The sequence below is a fragment of the Argiope bruennichi genome, chromosome 1 (assembly GCF_947563725.1).
Source record: "Argiope bruennichi chromosome 1, qqArgBrue1.1, whole genome shotgun sequence".
Lineage (NCBI taxonomy): Eukaryota > Metazoa > Arthropoda > Arachnida > Araneae > Araneidae > Argiope > Argiope bruennichi.
Window position 1 is genome coordinate 112,882,066 of NC_079151.1, and position 19,190 is coordinate 112,901,255.

Sequence of the window (19,190 nt, forward strand, 5' to 3'; positions counted from 1 at the left end):
CGAATTCGTAAACAACTCGATAGACAAAAGCGTCAAATTTCGATACAGTTTTTTTTTTCTTTCAAATTTTGATGCTGTTTTTCCAATTGAACAGTAAAGACAAGAGACTTTTTTTTATTTCGATGTTTATCCACTTAATGCCGAAGATGATAAACCTCTTCCGCAGCTGAAACTTTTAGCTCTTTTCTTTTTGAACCTGAAGAGAATCTCAAAAAAGAGTTGGTCAAGAAGTTAGACAATGAGTTCAGTTTCTTTTCAAATTTCTCATTATTATTCCGCTTCCGTGTTTAGAAACTTTATCAGCAAATATGTGTCGTTTCAATGGTCTGGTGGTAAGATCCCGGTTTCGGGACTGGAAGGCTAGTTTAGGGTTTTTTTTCATAGGTAAACCGCCACGAAAATGGTCCTGATCACTAGTTTCTTCATTTGGAATATTCAGTTATTAAGTGGGAGAATGGAGAAGGAAGCCAAGTCATCCTTAGCCATTTGACTATGGTTTGAAATTGCAAAATCGTCTCAAAGAATTCCTAATGTTGCTTCGAAACGGGGAATAAACTGAAACTAAATGAGATTTTAGCGAAAATATATGCTTCTCAAAATCATATTTTTGAAATACAAAATTTTTTTGTCAACAAACCAGAATCATTTTTGTTTAGACTAAGTTCGAATATACTACGACAGATTTTCTGCGAAATTTGGCTTCAAATTCGAAATATTCTAATCTCGAAACCAAAATTCAACTACGAAGCTACAGTATCTTAGATTAAGAAAGAACAAGTCTAAAATATTGTTACAGAAAATGCAATTCAAAAGACCCATTAAATCCTATGATCCGCAAAATCAGCGGATTTTGTATAATAGGTGTAGGATGAAATAGTCTAATAAGCTCAATAACAAAGAACAGTGCTTTATTCAATATGGAAGAACTATCGACAAAACATGGCCAAAAGTACACGAGAACAGCAAATAAACTGCAATACACAAGCAAAAAATCGATAGTAAACAGCTATATCAGCACAGAAAGAACTCAAACTCTATCTCAACACACGATTACTCAGACTTTACTCAGCACATGACTTAATGCTGCCTCAGCGTTTGATCGACTACTGCCCTGTCTTTGATTTTTTATAGTTTCGTCGATATAGTGAAGAAAATTCTATGAAGATTGTCATAACTCGCGTTCTAATGGGCCTACCACCAAAGTTTTTCTAGATTCCGGAGTTCTCTTTGTCGCCAACATCACCAATTTCGTCGCCAAGATTAGGGTCATTAAATTGGCACCCGTTCATCATCCATAAGAGACGTCTGGAGAACTGTCTTCCTTACCAAGAGACTTAATGCGCCGGGAAGCAATATAACAGATTCGTAACAATACATATTAAGATGTTTTTATTTATGAGTAAGGTTTAAGGATTCTTAACTTTTAAGGTTTAGCAGATATCAAAAACTTCTTAACCAATGTATTCATTATGATGAAACAATAATTCTTGTAATTTGAATAATCTTCTTATCTTTACTAAGTAAGTAGTTATAGGATAATGAAATTGTCTATTGTCTGTCTGAGTCGGGCAAAAAGGCAGAATAAGCAACTGCCTAAGAATAATACAAATTTGAGAGTGGGGGTCCTGATGTCTCGAGTCTTTTGGGAATATTTTCAGAGTAATTAATTTTATACTTTTATTTATGAAATCTTTATACTCGGGTTAATTGAAATTAAAATCAAATCTTATTTAAAATTCGAAACATTATTCTAGCAACATTTCGAATTAATTAACTTTTGTAAATCGTATTATTTTGCTTTGTAATTCTAAAAATAAATACATTCTTAATAATTTAAAAAATGAGCGTTTATTGTTTGTTTGTTGAATAGGTTGTTTGATAGCGATTTGTTGCTTGTGAGTTACGGTTTATTGCAAGCGTTGCTCCTGCGTATGTATCAGCTGTGTTTTGTTATTGTGTGTTCGTGCGAAGAATACAGCATCATTAGCCTTTACTGAGTATGCTGGGAATTTTTCTCCACACACACCAATATATTTTCCGAAAAAAACAAACATATTTTCCGTAAAAATATGGTTTACTTTCTTTTTATTTCTCTAGTTTGTTTTCATTTTTTCTCAGAATTTACTTTGTACGCATTCTGCATGCAGCAAGTATTGTTCCTACACATTTAATGACATTTTATGTTAAGATTGCGTCAAGAGGCGTATTTTTTACTAAGCACATACCTAGAGCCACTGAGCTAAAAGAGACAGCAGATAAATTGATAAAATTTTTATTCTTATAGTTGCCAAATAAATAAATTTTAAAATTACATGGATTAGGATAATTTAATATTAGCATGATGTCAAGCATTATTGGTCAGGTTCCTATTTTCATTATGTTTACTATTTTATAAACATTCGGAGTTTCATTAAATAATTCTGTACACAGAGATAAAAAACTAAATAAACAAAAATACGCATTTTTTTAAGGTTGGGAAAATAAGAGATTAACCTAAATCATTAATCATTTATTAATATTTTGATTGAGTTAAAAACGTATTGAAAAGGGAAATTAAATTGAACAGTTAGTTGAAAAAAGGATTTCGTTATGTGTACTGCCTCGGGAACAAAATGCTTAAATGCGTTACAGAGTACATTCCAATATATAAAAAAAGTTACCTCTTAAAATTTTCAAAATTTTGCAACCGTAACTGTAAGCGCTAAACTATTATTTTTCACATCATTCTTATGGCCATACTTAAAATTGCCTACATTCTACATTTCATTTCATTTCCATGATTGACATGTTCTTTAAGAATTCTCCTAACAGCATAGAATTTTGAGAATAAGTCAAAAAATGGATAAATTAATTCTATAACAATTTCGCTTTGAGCTAGCCTGAATATGTAAACTAAATTTGCAGATTTCTATCACACTTTGAATAAAATCCTTTAAGAGGATGTCAAACCGTCCGGCTGGCCGAGTATAAATTAACACTACAACTACAAAACGAAGAGAGCTAGATGGATAAAATTTGGTACACATTTTTAATATCTAAACATAGACATGTGTAGATATGTACTAAATTTAAATTAAATCTGTCAATTTATCAACCGCTGTTGGTCTATATTTTGAGCACATAAAGCGATAATTCAAAAACGTAACAATATAAGAAATGAAATTTGGTTTATAGTTTTAGCATCTGAAATAAAGATTTTCATTAAATTTTGAACCACTTCTATCAAAGGTCGTCTGTCTGTCTATACTTTCACAAACATGCAAACACGATAAATCAGAAACGTAAGTATAAAATATGAGTATAAGAAATTTGATATATAATGTTGTTACTTTAATTGTAATCAAACTATCGGTCGGAATAAAGTTCAAAATATATGTTTGGTTTTCTGGTATTTGTTTCTTAACCGCATCTCAGCTATTAATCGACAAAGATTGTACACTATTAGGCTCTTTTGTAACTATTATTAACTAATGGTTTATGGTTAGTAATATGTATGTACATTTATTACAGAATGTAAAAGAAAGTTTTGGGGAGACATTCTGTTTGTTATTATCTATTTATAGCTAATGTTTTTTCAGAATTATAGAAATTTTGTTATGCAAAATATACTTATTTAATAATTATATCCAATACTTTACGAATGTATATGCTGAATCTTATAGAAATGTTTGTTATAGGTTTGATTTTAATGAGAGTTGCTGAAGTACCATCACTTACTGTAATGAATCAAACATGTATATATATTCAAACGAACTGTTTCTGAGTCGGAAATTTTTCATATTCACGAAAATTAATTCAAAATATAAAAGTTTGATAAAGACAGTTCTGAAGATTCCTATGCTTTTTTGGATTTTTATGGGATTGCGACAATAATGTTCTCAAACAAAGAACACTCAGCTTAGTAATGCTAAATTTGCAGACTTTCTGTATCTAATGCCTAAAAAAGAACAAAGCAGGTGTTAGTGTCACGTTTCACGAAAATATCTTGTCTGTCATAAATTTAAATACGATTGCAATAATTTTAAAGAAATTAGAAACTTTGGCAGATTTCCCCATACATTTTAAGAATAAAAGTTTATTTTTATCATTCTAATAAAAAACCGGATTGAGGGAAAATACCCTATGATCATGAAAAAATAAAGTATTTCTTACATTTAATTTCGCAATTTTACTCTTTCATAGCGTTATTACGCACATCACATTACATTTCTAGGAATCTGTGTTGTATTTTATAGCAGAAAGCTTAAAAGGTGAACAATCTTCAACTCACGTGGAGTACGGTTTCTGCAACTGAAATCTTTAACGATAAATTATTCGGCAAGCCTTTATTTCGTAATTGAAGATCTCATGTATATTCTTTTCATTATTATTTGATTCTTTAACTTTTATTACATAAGATTTTTATTACGTAACATACAATTTTTCCATTTTATTTAATATGTAACCTTCTAGTTATGATTTTATATGAATTCTGTTGTAAATTAATTTTAAAATTTTCCGTTGTTAATATTTCAACATTTAAGATAAAACTCAGGTAAGAAAATACACGTAGAAATTATATAAAGAAACATATCTTGAAGCTCCTGATGCAACACGTTATGTCGAGAAGACATTTGGAGCTAGTGGAAACCTCACTTATATTACCAGCAGTGTATGTAAAGCCGGCATTCTATTGAATGCCTGCGAATTTTTTATAAAATTGTGAAATATAAGAATGATTTGAATATGTATATAATTTCCTTAGGAATTATATGCAATTCTATAGAATAACAAATATAAGCAGAGATTCTTAAAATAATAAATTCTATTTAGACAAAGGAGATCCTGATAAGGATTTTATTTAAAAGACATGCATTGATGAGGAATAAAAATGTTACTCAGAAAAATAATAAAAGAATAACATTAAAAATATTTCGTTCTAAATGCATGAAAGAAAATGAAAGCCATACTAAACATGGTTTATGCCTTTTTAATCCTATTTTGCCATTCTGTTATTTGGCTTGCATCAAATGCTTAAGACATGTGTACAATACTAATTATTTCAAATTTGGATGAAATTGCGTAGACATTCTATAGAATCCGAATTTTAAAGTTTGCCGTTAACTTTCGAATTGATTTATTTAGTACTTCAGTTTATATTAATTATTTTTTTAAACATACAAGATGCTGCAATAAATATTCTCGACAGATGTAATAATTCCCCGAAATTTTATGAGTATGCAAACTGGCCTAGCCTGTAGAAAGCTAAGACGTCTTCATCTCGCATTTGATGTCATGTTCCGTGTTCGATGATTAATTTCTAAAGCATATCTATATTTCAAGTGAAAATAAAACTAAAAGCCATCATCCCCACTAAAAAATGCTTTATTAAAAATCAAAATCTTATATTTATTGTTAATTTTATTTTTGATCTGAAAGCGCTTCCTTCTGGGAATAAAAGTTTTGTTCCAGAACCTTCTGAAAATTTCTGCTAAATGTAAAAATAACACGTCTAAATCCTTATTTAGAAATTTTTTGAAGAAAATTTTCTAGATAACTCTGATTGAAAAATTTATTTATATGAAAAACGTAAATATATTTATAATTAATTGGCTCATTATTTCGCCGAGAGAAAAGAATATTCTTTTACTTTTGAGTTTCCAATAAAAAAATGTTCTGAAATATTTCAAGGAATGATCAAAATATGTATGAATTCATAAACATTGAATTGTTTGCAGTAAAATTGTGAAACTCTCTATTGTTTCGCAATTTTCCAAAGAATATTTCTTCCTTTCGCAATGAAGACGACTGAACTTCAGTTTTATCTGAATTCTCAGTTTTATCTGAGAAGAGGTCACATTTTGTCTTACATGGAACTATTCTGCGCTATTTTTTTCTTATTAACAGAAAGAAGTGCTAATAGAGAACATGAGACCCATTTTACAATATTAATTACTGATAAAAACACAAGAATTTTACATTTTAAAGTTTTGTTAGTTGTGATCATCCCGGTATTAATTTTGAAATACTTCAGCTATGTTAATGATGAAAGAGAATGTGTGCGTTTATGTGTGTGTCTACTTGTTTCTTGCCACTCTACAATCTAACCTAGAGCTTCCAGCTTTGAAGTGTGGGAAGCACTAATAACTTTTACTTGACATATTAATTAAAATTCTAATAAACTAAAAATTAAGGGGATGTTGGCCTTTCCCCTTTAACTAAACTAATGATGCATAAAAATCTTTTTTGCATCATTTTAAAATTTACAAAATATTATTTTTTTAGTTATATTAATTTAGTTGTCATGCAAATCTTTTCCGAACTTTGAAATTTTTTTAAAAATTTTTTTTAATTATTTTTCTTTATAGTTTCGCATTTTTGCAGTGAAATTCAAATCATTTTCATTATTTCACTTAATATCGATTAACTTGATTTCTTCCATTCTTGAAAGCGTATTTTTTTTATTCTATATGCTTTATATAAACTATATAAGGAATAAGAAAGTAAAGTTTCAGCGTCATAAAAATAGAACAAGTTAGAGGCTCTTGAAATAAAATGTCTAATTTATATCTATCATAATTTGATTTTTAAAAATATTTTTTGGTGTAAATATTAATTAATAAGCATGTATAAGAGATTTAATTGAAATTAAACATCATCGATATCCCTAATTAACTCACTGGTCGCTAAAGGCTGTTAATGATAGTAACATACGAAGAGTTTTGCAGAAAATTGAACGTATTCTGGAAAAAAAAAGATATTTTATTTTTAACTTCTTTGACATAAAATTGGAAGTGTGCTTCTTTAAACTTTCTCGTAAATATGCATCTACGAAGTTATTACTTAATTACATTTGAACCAAAATTATGTATATGTGTGTAATGTAACAAAAATTATTTGATTGCACCAAGAAAAATTGACTAAAAGTATCCCAAATTTTCTTTTACATTGATGGTTTTTAATTTCTTTTATAATATATATATATATATATATATAAAAAACTTATTGTATTATCAAAAAATTTGAACTCGAGATTTTGACGAATCTCCATGCTTCAGACCTCCCTAAATCCAAAAAACACATTACTGGAATGTGCCTGCCTGTGTGAAAGCGCAATAAGTCAAAAATGCTTTTAGCTAGACGGATGAAATTTTTATATACGATTTCTACTTTAAATTTGTAGAATTTTATCTAATGTAATTCCTTCTGAGGAAATCTGGCTGTACGATTAATGTCAGCACGATAACTACAAAATTTAAACACCTAGACGATAAATTTTAGTATACAGGTTTAAAATCAACAATGTAGATCCGTATTACATTTTGAACCAAATATGGCAAAGAGTTGACCATCTGTCTATCTGTTCTTCTTCAAGAAAATTAGCGCGATAATTAAATTGATTTAAATACTAGAAATTTAGCATGTGACTTTTTTGAGAACAAATATAATTCTGTTAAACGTTTATTGTTTCAATTAAATGTTACTGTTCTGTCAATTGTTAATTGGCACAAAAAAAGGCGTTCAAAATAAACATCCAGTCTTCTAGTACCAAGTGATTAATCTAGGCACATCGCACTCTATCAAGTTCTTTCGTAACTATCATTGGTCTATGGCATAAAATTAATAATATACTAATACATTTGTTAGAGAGTATGCGAGAAAGTTTCGGGGAGATTATTCCCGATGGTCGATTTTGTTATTTTGGCATTCCTTGCGGTAACTTAGAAAATTATACTTAGAAGAAAATGATTATAGGGTGTTAATCCAAACGGTAGCTTATATCTAAACTATTGGAAAAAGATATATATTTCCTACTAGAGCTTGTTCATTAGACAAGCAAAAATTATATTTTGTGTTGTTTGAGATGTGTAGATATAATATTGAAATAATAATGATAAAATAATACAAATAATAATAAATGAATGTCTAAATTTTTATGCTGTTCTCTTTCCCTATTAGTCATTTTTAGTAGCATAATTTTGATACACTAATATTTTAAACCGAAGAGGTGCATTCTAAAATGACCGTACCTAGAGTGCTCCTATTTTAGCCGATTTCTGACTCTTCCAATGGATCTCTGGATGAAAATCAGTCAGTTAATACACGACACGTCTAGAGGCAGTTATTAATTGCTATCAAATAACGAAATAAAAAAATTACATAAAATATATTTGGTAGCGGAAGTGTAGATCTCCTTTAATAAAATACTATTGCGTCAAAAATATTTTGCTAAAACTGACAACTAGAATTCAAACACTATATAAAAAATTGAATAAATATAAATTTTTAAAATGTGCATCTATTAATCCAAAAAATATATAATATTATTCTTTCTGTCATTTAATTTTATTTCAACTTGAAATATATGACTAACTCTAATGACTTAGAAATTTGTTTTTGGGCCCAATCTCATATTATACCTCCAATGAAATATTTACCATCATTGGAAATAAAAAAAAATGAAAGATCTTTGTAAGAATTATGCCAGTATCTTATACATAAGCCATTTTATCTTGCGTTACCTCTGCTTGTTGAAATTTAGAACGGTTCTTCAATCGATGAAAACATACGCCTGACCTAATTGGCTTAACATTCTTGTTAATTTATGTTTCCGAACTGTTTCAATAAATGCGCATTTCTAAATAAGTGCTTGCTCCTAAATGGTGATGCATACTTGTATGAGTTATTTTTTGAAAATGTCAACCCGAAACATTATTTCTTTTATTTATAAATAAAATCCCATTTCAGTGTACATCTATACAATTAATTATCTGTTTGTTTATTCGTTTGAACCTTCCACTATTTTAGATGGATTTGAATTAAATCTGAAACTTATAGTCCTTGGAAACTAGAAGTATTAAATATCTATTAAAAAGTTATTGCAACTCCTTCCAAAATGGGGTGAAATGGGGATAAAACAGTTTACTATTTTATCCCTCTATTACTACTTAATATATCACAACACAAATTATTTTTTACATAATCATAAAATTCAATATATTAGCTTTTCAGAGACACTAATTTAATTTTACAATTTTGTTCTTAAAATTTATAGCTTATCTTACTAAAAGTCAAAATTGGATATTAGATGGTGCAATACTATGATCATAGGCTGTAATGTTACATGAAAAGAAATATAAATTGTCAAAATGTTAAATTATTTGCAACTCTTAAGGAATTTGTTTTATTCAAATTCCTTCCGACGAGAATAAGCAACCGTCGAATAAATAAGGATTTCTTGCTTCCCCTGGGGATCATATTACTTTCATTTTTATGATGGAATTTTCAAATACGAAAGAATGGAACGTGGCCAGTAGTAGCCCCTAGGACTCAACTTCAATTCCTGTTTTGTTGTTACGACAAAAACATTCTATTAAATTCCTGATGCTTAGAAGGGGGTGAGACTAATACTTTACTGATTATCAAAAGAAAAAATTCATTATTATTATTTTTGGTTCAGCTTTGAATTTATTTGCATTAATATAAATAGTTTCCTCCATCCAGCATTTAAATAATAAAGTAAAATCCTCTCTCTTTTCAGATAAGCAACAGTTATTGATTTTGTTCTTTTTGCTTACCTTGTCTTTAGAGCCATATGAAAACATGTTAGGGAATTGAATATTACAGACAAAAATGCTTCCTCTTACACCGCCTCCAACTTTAATTATATGGACAGGTAAGTTTTTTTAATGATGCATTTTTATTAAAATGTATTGTACATATATTATTAAATGTATGATGTATTGATATTTAAAATATTTTTATGTTGAGATCTATAATAAATAATTTTTAGAAAAGATAAAATGCAAGCAATAATATTAAATTTTAATTTGTTTATTATGCTAATTTTTTTATTAAAAATCGCAGTTTTGCTTCAATGTAGTTATTTTTTATGCATTCAAAAATTATTTTATTCTTTGTATTCCTATTTTTATTATTTCAAAGAAACATAATAAATTTATTGTGAAAGAAACATAATAAATTTTTTGAATTATAAAAGCTGATAAATATAAAATGAAAATAAAAGCGACGAACTTTACTGTTAAATAATCGAATATCATTCGAATTTTAGGGCCAAGGAGCCGCTTATCAAGATCATAGTCGAACATCGTATTACTTATTTTGCATACCACCACCAACAACAAAAAACCGAATTACAGTCTTAATGATAAGTTTTTGTTGTTGGCACTTGTCATAGATAAGCCCGTTGACAAAGTCAGCGATATTAAGCCGTGAGAGCTTTTCTTCTTTTCAGTAGCACCATCTAGAGCCAAGAGTATGTCTTAGCTATTCATTCGGCACAACCCTTTTTACGAGGCGGACTTTATTCAAACATTTTCATTCACTCACCCATCCACCCACAGATCGTACATACACATTCGCTTGCATAACCCCTTTTTACGGAGAGTCTCATTCACACACCTCACAGATAGAACACAGGGCACAGAACAACTATTCCCGAACTAGGATTCGAACCCGGTACTCCCAGATTACAGGGAAGATCGCTTGCACAACCCCTTTTTACGGAGAGTCTCATTCACACACCTCACAGATAGAACACAGGGCACAGAACAACTATTCCCGAACTAGGACTCGAACTCGGTACTCCTAGATTACAGGGAAGACGCACTACCCTTAGGTCAGGTCCTCGGCTGATAAGTTTTTAAATTTGTACTGTAGCTGTAACATTTTGGAACAAGCTGTTGCAAATGATATGATGCGATTCCTTTTTAAATTGAAATTTTTCAGTGATTTCGATACAAATAAATAATTTTAAAGCATTTTCTGCTTAAAAAAGGAATTTTCCTTTTATGAATTGATAAAGCCCTTTTTACTACAATGAAGAATAAGGATTCAACTAATCATTTTACAGATTTGTTTGTTTTCTTGTGATTGAATAGCTCAAAAGCCAGATCTACCATATTTTGGCAAACACATGGAGAAAGATATTCCACCATAGAATTAATAACAATAAAATTTCATGAAATAAACTAACAAGTCAATAGAAATGAGCGATTTCACCTGCATTGAATCATAAATAGATAAAATTTAAAAAAAAAAATGGAAGAAGAAAATTTTTGCACTATTTTTAGAACTGCTCAGAAAAAAATAAGAGAAATACTGCCATGAGGTATTAAATTCAAAAGATCGAAAACTTGAAAATAGTATCATAGTGCAGCCTTATATTAAATATTTATATAATACTTTATGAGTACGCGTGCCATGAGATATCTCATCTGCTAATTTTACAACATTTATCTGATACATTTTATGAATTCGATCTAAATCTCGAATAAATATATGCTTTTTAACTTAAATAGTAATAAGGACATCGTTTTAAGGGCTTGATACGATTCATCTTATTAAAATAATGTGACTTTGATTATAACACGACTTAACTATCACAATTTAATGCTTAAAAATATATTTTGTCAATGGTATCACAAATATCTTGATATATACATATTATGAGATATAAGGGATTTAATTGATACTATACACAACTGATACTATACACAACTGATATTCCGATGAACAAGTAGGTTGTCAGAGGCGGCAAGTAAAAAATAAAGTGAAATGAACTAAAACAAACACTTGAATTGATGTGCCAAATCAAATTAATAAAAATAAAGATCTTAATGGTTATTTCTATCTTCATCATTCACTCAAATAGTAGAATTTCAGCTTGTTATAATCGTGTTTATTTCCTTAGGTAAATTGTGTCACATATTTTGATGATTCGATTGAAAGAAGAGATAGAAATAAAATTTCGATTTTTTTTTTAAACTTAGAATGTTTTATATTTCTATAACCTTATATTTTTTAGTGTAATTTCATTTATTATTTTCGATCGAAAAACTGAAACGAATTTCAAAATTTTTTTTTCTACCGAAACTTCAGATGCTGTTAAATTTTTTTCAAATTTAACTCTTTGGGTTTTTTTTTTTTTTTTTTGCATTGTTTTTGCGAATCTTGACACGTGTACATCAGGTTTTCCTGCAAGAAGAGTTTACCAACAGCGAAACCAACATTTTCTTAAGTTTCTCGAGCGATGAATTTTCAAAAGGTTTCGTTGAGCAATCTGTTTTTTGTTAATTAACTAAATACCCGCGAAAGTAGTTGTATTGTTTTGGCAAACATTTTGCAATGTTAGTCTATTTTCAATACTTAATTTTCATTTAGTAAATGTTTCAAATAAAATACTTATAGCTTAATTAGAAAAAAAAATTTACAATTTAGGCAGCTTTCTTGTGGCGACATTTCAACAACAACAATAATAAAAAAATCAAAAAAATCAAAGTAGATTAATTTTACTAACGAACCTTCCTTGGTTATGATTGAAATTTCCCAACAAATAAAAATACCAAAATTGAAACTTACTTAGCAAAATACTGAAATTTAAGCTAAATTTTATGCATTTTCTAGGTGTGCATTCTAAGTACTCTAAGAAGAAAATGCATTCCAAGAGTGTATAAGTTATGTTTAGAAAACATCATCCAAAAGAATTTTACTAGTTAAGTAATTTTGATCAACTTAAAATTATTATATAATAGAGTTTAAAAAAACATTTTGGTATGCAGATTGATTTGTTTTTCTTACTATTCTATATCAGAATAAGAAAGATAGTTAATAAACAAGAAAAAAATCTTTAATTTTTTCCACTTTTGAAATAATGTGATATTACAAGAACCTTTAAATACACGAACAAAATAAAATGCATTAGTGAAGGAATTTTTAAAATATAAAGTACCCATTTTAATCGTGACCTAGTATCTAATTTCAAAATCGTTATAGACAGGCGTATACTTCTAATTAAAAAATGCTTTAAATGACATAAATAATTATATTTTATGCTATTGTGTTAATAAATGCACTTCAAAAAATTACCAAATATAAATTTTTATATATTTTTTTACATTCTATTTGTCATATTTTGTAAAATATTTCCAACATAAACTATTTTTTGATAAAAAAAAAAGACTTTAAGCTTCTCCGATTAAAATTATCCGAGTTATAAAGCTTTGAATATCACTATTTTAAATAAATTTGGATAATTTTTTTGAACATTATCCCCACCAAATCAACTTATGTTATCTCTAATGGTAGCCGTTCATTGATCTAAAGTAATGAAAAGCTTTCTAAATCAACTAGATTTGGTCACAGAGAAGTGCAATTTCTTTGATAAAATTGGTAGTGTATTTAGTGTGTCGAAAATGTTAAACTACATATAACTAGGAAAAATTGAAACTTCGTAATTTTTAACTGTAAATTAATTAATCAAATAATAATAGATTATAATTATTCGCATTATTTAAAATATTTTTCCATTTGGAAGTATATCTTGATCTCTAATGATTTAGAAATCAACTATTGATCTGTTAATGGATTAGATTCCCTATATATTGGATATAATATATATTAATGATAAAATATCAATTTATATATATTTTTAGTTACTGAGATCAGATATTAATGGGATCACTTCAAGTACTTTTACATCCCATCAACTGAGTTTAAAACATAATAATAATCATTAATTTTTCAGAAAATGGTTTTGTTTATTTTGTTCCTTTAAATCATTTAATTGACAATAATAGTGAGCATCAGAAGAGTTTTTTTGGGGGGTAGGCGGGGCTTTCCATTAGAGTAATTTAAAACGTCGTTGAATTTCGATAAATTAACCTTGAAGTTTTAAAGCACGTTATGTCATTTGCAACCATAATGAGTATTTGATAGAAATTAATGTTTACAATTAAATATAACACGATTATATTTTTACTTTCTCTTGGTAAACCTGTGGAATATTATCATAAAAACTCTTTTACATCATTTGAGAATACAAAAATAGTTCTTATTATGATACTTATTTATATCCAGTACAATTTTTTTTTAAAAATTAATAAATTTTGAGAAACATTTTTAGATGTAATTTACAACATTTTTCATTGTTGTAATGAAACTCAAATATCTTTTTTTTTTTTCTTCAAATATTTTATTCTCGGTTTCCCATGATTTTTCTCCAGTGTTAAGATCTAAAGTATAGATTTTTTTTGTACATTCATTAGGTTTTTTTTAAAGCACGATCTTTATACTTTTTTTGTTTCATTGTAATTAAACAAAGGATTTAACTTCAAGTGTAAAAAATGATTTTTTTTATAGTTTGTGCAGTTCTAAATGCTATTGCTCCTTTCGGTAAAATAATTAGGTATATATAAAGATATTTTACATTTTAAGCTTCAACTTTTTCTACTTTATTATACTACACTAAATTTTCCCTTAAATCGGCGAAGTTGAAAGATCTCTAAGATATTACAAAAAACTATAAATCCTACTTTATAATTTCCATTAGTATCTTGATATATTTTATCAGCTAAGTCCGATTCCTGAAGCAATTTAATAAGTTAGTTGTTGCTTAATTATTTTCCATTTCAGACTAACGACTCAAATTTAGATTAGATGGCAAATAAAGTTATCTGACAAATGTATGACAAGATGACTAGAACAGATACAAAGCTTTTAAATTAGCACTTGTCTATAAAAATTAAAAATTTGAAAATATTTTAGAAATAGGACCATTAAGACTAAATTATCATAAAAGATTTAATTGAAATTTTTCTTATATGAAAATCCTGGTTAACCATTTAGTTCGCTAAAAACATCTAGAACTAAATAAAAGGCTATTTTCTCCATTTTTTTTCTACTTTTTAATCATCGAACCTAATAGAAATCATTTAGAAGATTTCAAAATAAATAAAATTCCTAGCTTGTTCATTATAAAAAACTAAACCTACAAAATTCCAATTTATTTTTCTTCGAGACTTCTTTTCCCAATCGCAATGGAAAAAGACTAATCTCCAATCGAACCCAATCAAAATAAATAACCTTCCTTTAGCTCGCTAATAAAGCGAAAGAATAAAAATCCTTAGCTGCAGAAACTTCTCCTCCCAAAGACCATCTTCTTCCGTCGCGACAAAAAAGACGAAGTAAATATTCCACACGTGGCCGCCCAGAATAATAAGGGAACATTCTTTTCTTTGTCAGTCGCTGCTATATTTAGCTTTCGGGTGTCCGACGTTATAACATGTATTATCTTTTGGTACTTTCAGTGGAAACAGAGCCGGGGCTTTGGTTGCTATTTTTAGGGTCACTCGCCTTCACCACCCTTCGACTATTCTCGGTCTTCATTGATTATAGACTATTCTCGGTCTCCATTGATTAGCTCAATAAATAACCTCTCGTGACTTCCGATTAAAAAGTAAGACCACTCGGATTTCGGTGCCTTTCATTTTCCACCTTTGATTTTTTTGCTGCATTCATTGGTAATTTCTTTTTCATGCATTGTTTTTAATGAACAAAAGTCTTGATTTGAAGCAGAAATTTTTGCGATTTAATAATTATCTTCCATTTCACTCAGATTCCTGTTTCAGGAATATTTGATATAATTTTTTCGTGCTGTTGTAGAAATCGCGTGATTAAAATGAGAATAAGTGGCATTGCCAATTTCACCAGTTTTGTTCTCTAGTAAAATACTAATGATTAAAAAAGTATTTTAAAACCAGATTTTCAGTAGAAATTTTTTGCGTTTATAATATTTTCTCTAACCCCATCTCGCCACAAGTACTACATACAGCATGTAACATTTTTTTATGGTGTGACAGAAGTCACGAGACTAAAATGGACACAATTGCCCTGACTGTTTTATTCAGTTTAATACCAAAATAAAATATAAATAACTGCGCGAAATTTATTTGCCTATTTGTTTTAGCAGTTACAGTCATTTATAGAAGCATTCAACTTCTTTATCTTATCAATAACACATCAAATTTCATTTAACTGTCTTGTTACGTTTTTGAATAACCGCATTCTAAAACAAATGCTTCTAATTTATGCATTTCGCCCAAAATTTGGTACAAATTAATACCATGGCGTTAAGATCTCATACTAATCCGTCATAAATTTTCATATTCTAGAAAATAATTTTTCATATTGTCATTGTGCTGTAATTTCCAGTAGTTATCGTGGAAAAAGGCCAAACATTAATTTAATTTTTAATTTATTAAAATTCTAATTAAAATTTCAACGAAATTGCTCAGAGGTGCACATTTCCACCTTCCAAGTAGCATTTGCCTAATTTGGTACCTCTGAGTCAAACGATCTGTCCTGTTGAATGCCAACACACACAAGCACACATTTTCCTTTATTATTGGTAAGGATACTGAATAAGATTTTGTTTAGGGCATACTTTTAATAAAATTATTGAATATTGTGGTAATTGCAACTAACGTTAACTTCAAAAGTAGACAAAAAAAAAATTTTTTTTGAAGCTCGCTTGTTTTAAAATTATTGCTATTATATTATTGCTCTTATTTATCAATTCAGATAAATTTTTATTGAATAATTCTTTAATATGTTAAATCAATCATTAAATATATTCTTTAAGATAAAAATTCAATGTTGAGAGACATTTTTTTATGAATGTGTTTCGATTTTGCGTGCATTTTATAGGATAAACTGAAATCTAATCAGTTCTGATTTCTTCTTCTGATACTTTTATTTTTTATGAATAGGCTTCGATTTAGCAAATATATTAATTTAAGCACTCCTTGTTTAACACTATGCATAAGATTTTAGATGAAATGCGGGAAAATTAGACAAATAATACCATGAGCATAACTGTATAAAACTCCTCAAATAGTACATATTAAATAGCAATCAAAGTTTAAAGTTTAAAAACGCTTTGCTGGGGAAGTCATTAAGACTAAATTACATATAAAAGATTCAACTAAAATCGTACATAATCAGTAATTCCGGCGAATCAACTGGTCATCAAAGTTGGCTAATGAAAAGAAATATTACTAGTTAACAGAAATGTTACTAGTTATATTAGCAAGAAAATTTTACTATCCAGATCAAACAAATTTTAAATTTATTTGATCTGGAAGAGACCATTGATTTGCTGTTGCTTAAATTTCACTTGCAATTACGAAAAAAAAAAAAAAATGGTTATCAATAGTTCTGGAAGTGTTTTGTATGAATGTCATATTTCTTTCTGGAATTACAGCTGACACAGAAAAATTATTAGATTGTTGTTCGTTTAACTTTCCATAGCAGGGCAACGTTCGCTACAGCGCTTAGTAAAAAGTTAGAGGAACTTTCCATAGATGATTTTCTTATAAAGTTTGTTATACGTCCACTGGTTTTGTTATTAGAAACATATAGCAATTTCATTCGTTTAGCATGCAATGTTTTTCACTTATTACATTATGCTCATATAAACGCACTCTGATAACTCCAAAGATAATTTTTACCCTGACTTATAGTTGTTTAAAACATTAAAATTCATCAAAATTTCAATCTCAATTTTTTTCTGATTGCAAATTTTTAATGTAGTCACAAATATGAGAGAACAGGAGATAAAAACGCGTTGTAACATAAAACAATAATCTTCTCATAAAAGAAATTGCAATATACGAAGGTATTGCAATTTTGATCAGTCTATGTTTACTGAAGCAGATTGCCCATTTTCTTCGAAAAGTAAAAGTTACAAAGGGGAATTCTTCGGATGCTATTTTTTTTTCAAATTAAATTTAGTGAATCGTTTTTAATTTTTTCAAAAATGAACTATCTGAAATTCTTACTTAAAAATTAGGTGAAATAAGGAACATTGCTTCAAGGCGTAACTATCTTGTAGAATCCGGAATGCATGAAGATTTTTAAAAGATGACATCGTCTTCTTAGATTTATGGAGAGAATCTTCTAATATATTGTGTTTATACGTCATATGGGTTGAGTATTTTCTGCAGGATCTTATCCACAGACTTGAAAATTCAAATAATCGAGTAGCAAATTGCGCCAAAGCTATTTCATCATTAAAGTCCTGCATCCTAATTCCTAATTATCAGACAATTAAATTTCATTTCTGTCCTATATCAAACACATTTTGGGGCTTATTTTAGTTTCTGTTTAACATCTTTTTCTCTCTAAAGCAAATTTTTTATATACCACTCATTAGTCAGATTTTGAAGTCTAAATTTCGACATTTTTTTTCTTCTTCTTTACGTGATTTTTGAAGTAATGCAATGGATTCGAAAATTATCCATAACCTTTCTTTAATACTTTGCTCTGCTTTAAAAGATTTTAAATAAATATCTGTAGAATTTTTTAGATTATCTTTTTCCGCCTTTTTCAAAAAAAATTCTAAAAAAGAGTGATGAAATATTATTTTGGGGAATTTATTTTTTTCCACAATTAAGATAACTGTTATTTGTAGTGCTTTTGATATAATTTAAAATAAATTTACAGAATGTTTTGTGTAACACTGTAAGGTGGGCATTAATGAGTGCGTGTTATAGCAAACTTATGTTTTAACATTCGTAATACTTCTTTGCGTGAGAAAATAATTTATTTTGCGGTTAAAACAATTTTGAAGCTTAGTGGCTTCACCACTTTTAATTAGATATTTATTTTTTCACGTGGCAGTATTGTTTCAAATAAATAATACGTGGCTTCTACAGAAATGCATCCGCAACAAATAAAGAATTGTAACGTCTTTAAGTTGCCAGTACGTCGGATTGCCTATTTTAAAGGTACTTAGTAGAAAGGGAAGATCTCGTTTCATTTAAAAATAGTTTCACACTTTAATTAGCATGAGTAATAAAGTTACTTTAAAATAATTTATCAAAACAGTCCTTAGAAAATTATAATTTATGGAAATTTTTCTTAACCAAATATGCTCTTTCATACTTATGATTCTGATTAATTTTTAAATAAAAGCATAGTTAAAATTTTGAGAAACTCTGTGTATATGTAATTACATGCAAAATTTGGCATCAAATTTTCTAATTCAAAATTTGGTATTTAATGTCTTTTTATCGTATCTTCAATAAATATTATCGTAGAAAAACATTTTTTCATCACTTTAGTATTCAAAATATGAACTCTGAGTGATAGAATTACTTAAGCGATTTAATGTCAATTTCATATCTACGCACTTAAAAAAAAACTTTAATAAATTTCCAAAATTAGTTAAAACACAGTTTTGTAACAATTTATTACGACATGCAACAAAATACAAAATTGTGAATATTTTATTAGCTCTCATGCGATTAGGTAAAAATAAATGTTAGAACCTCTATATTATTAATTGAAGCTTAATATAATAATGTTTCAATGAATGTTTTTATTCTTGGCATTTTTTATATAAATAGGTT

The 19,190-nt window shown here is 28.2% G+C and overlaps 1 protein-coding gene across 9 annotated transcripts in view; it reads left to right on the top strand.

Annotated features, from left to right (window-relative positions):
* Window positions 1-19,190, top strand: part of LOC129981702 (ras guanyl-releasing protein 3-like) — a 75,920-nt gene that overhangs the window by 28,724 nt on the left and 28,006 nt on the right. For 6 of the 9 annotated variants that reach the window (XM_056092648.1, XM_056092665.1, XM_056092714.1 and 3 more), the window contains exon 2: window positions 9,521-9,655. In XM_056092648.1, the coding sequence (XP_055948623.1) occupies window positions 9,613-9,655 (43 nt within the window). In that variant the 5' untranslated portion in view covers window positions 9,521-9,612. The remainder of the gene's footprint in view (window positions 1-9,520; window positions 9,656-19,190) is intronic. The other 3 variants (XM_056092689.1, XM_056092697.1, XM_056092706.1) reach the window with 1 other exon arrangement.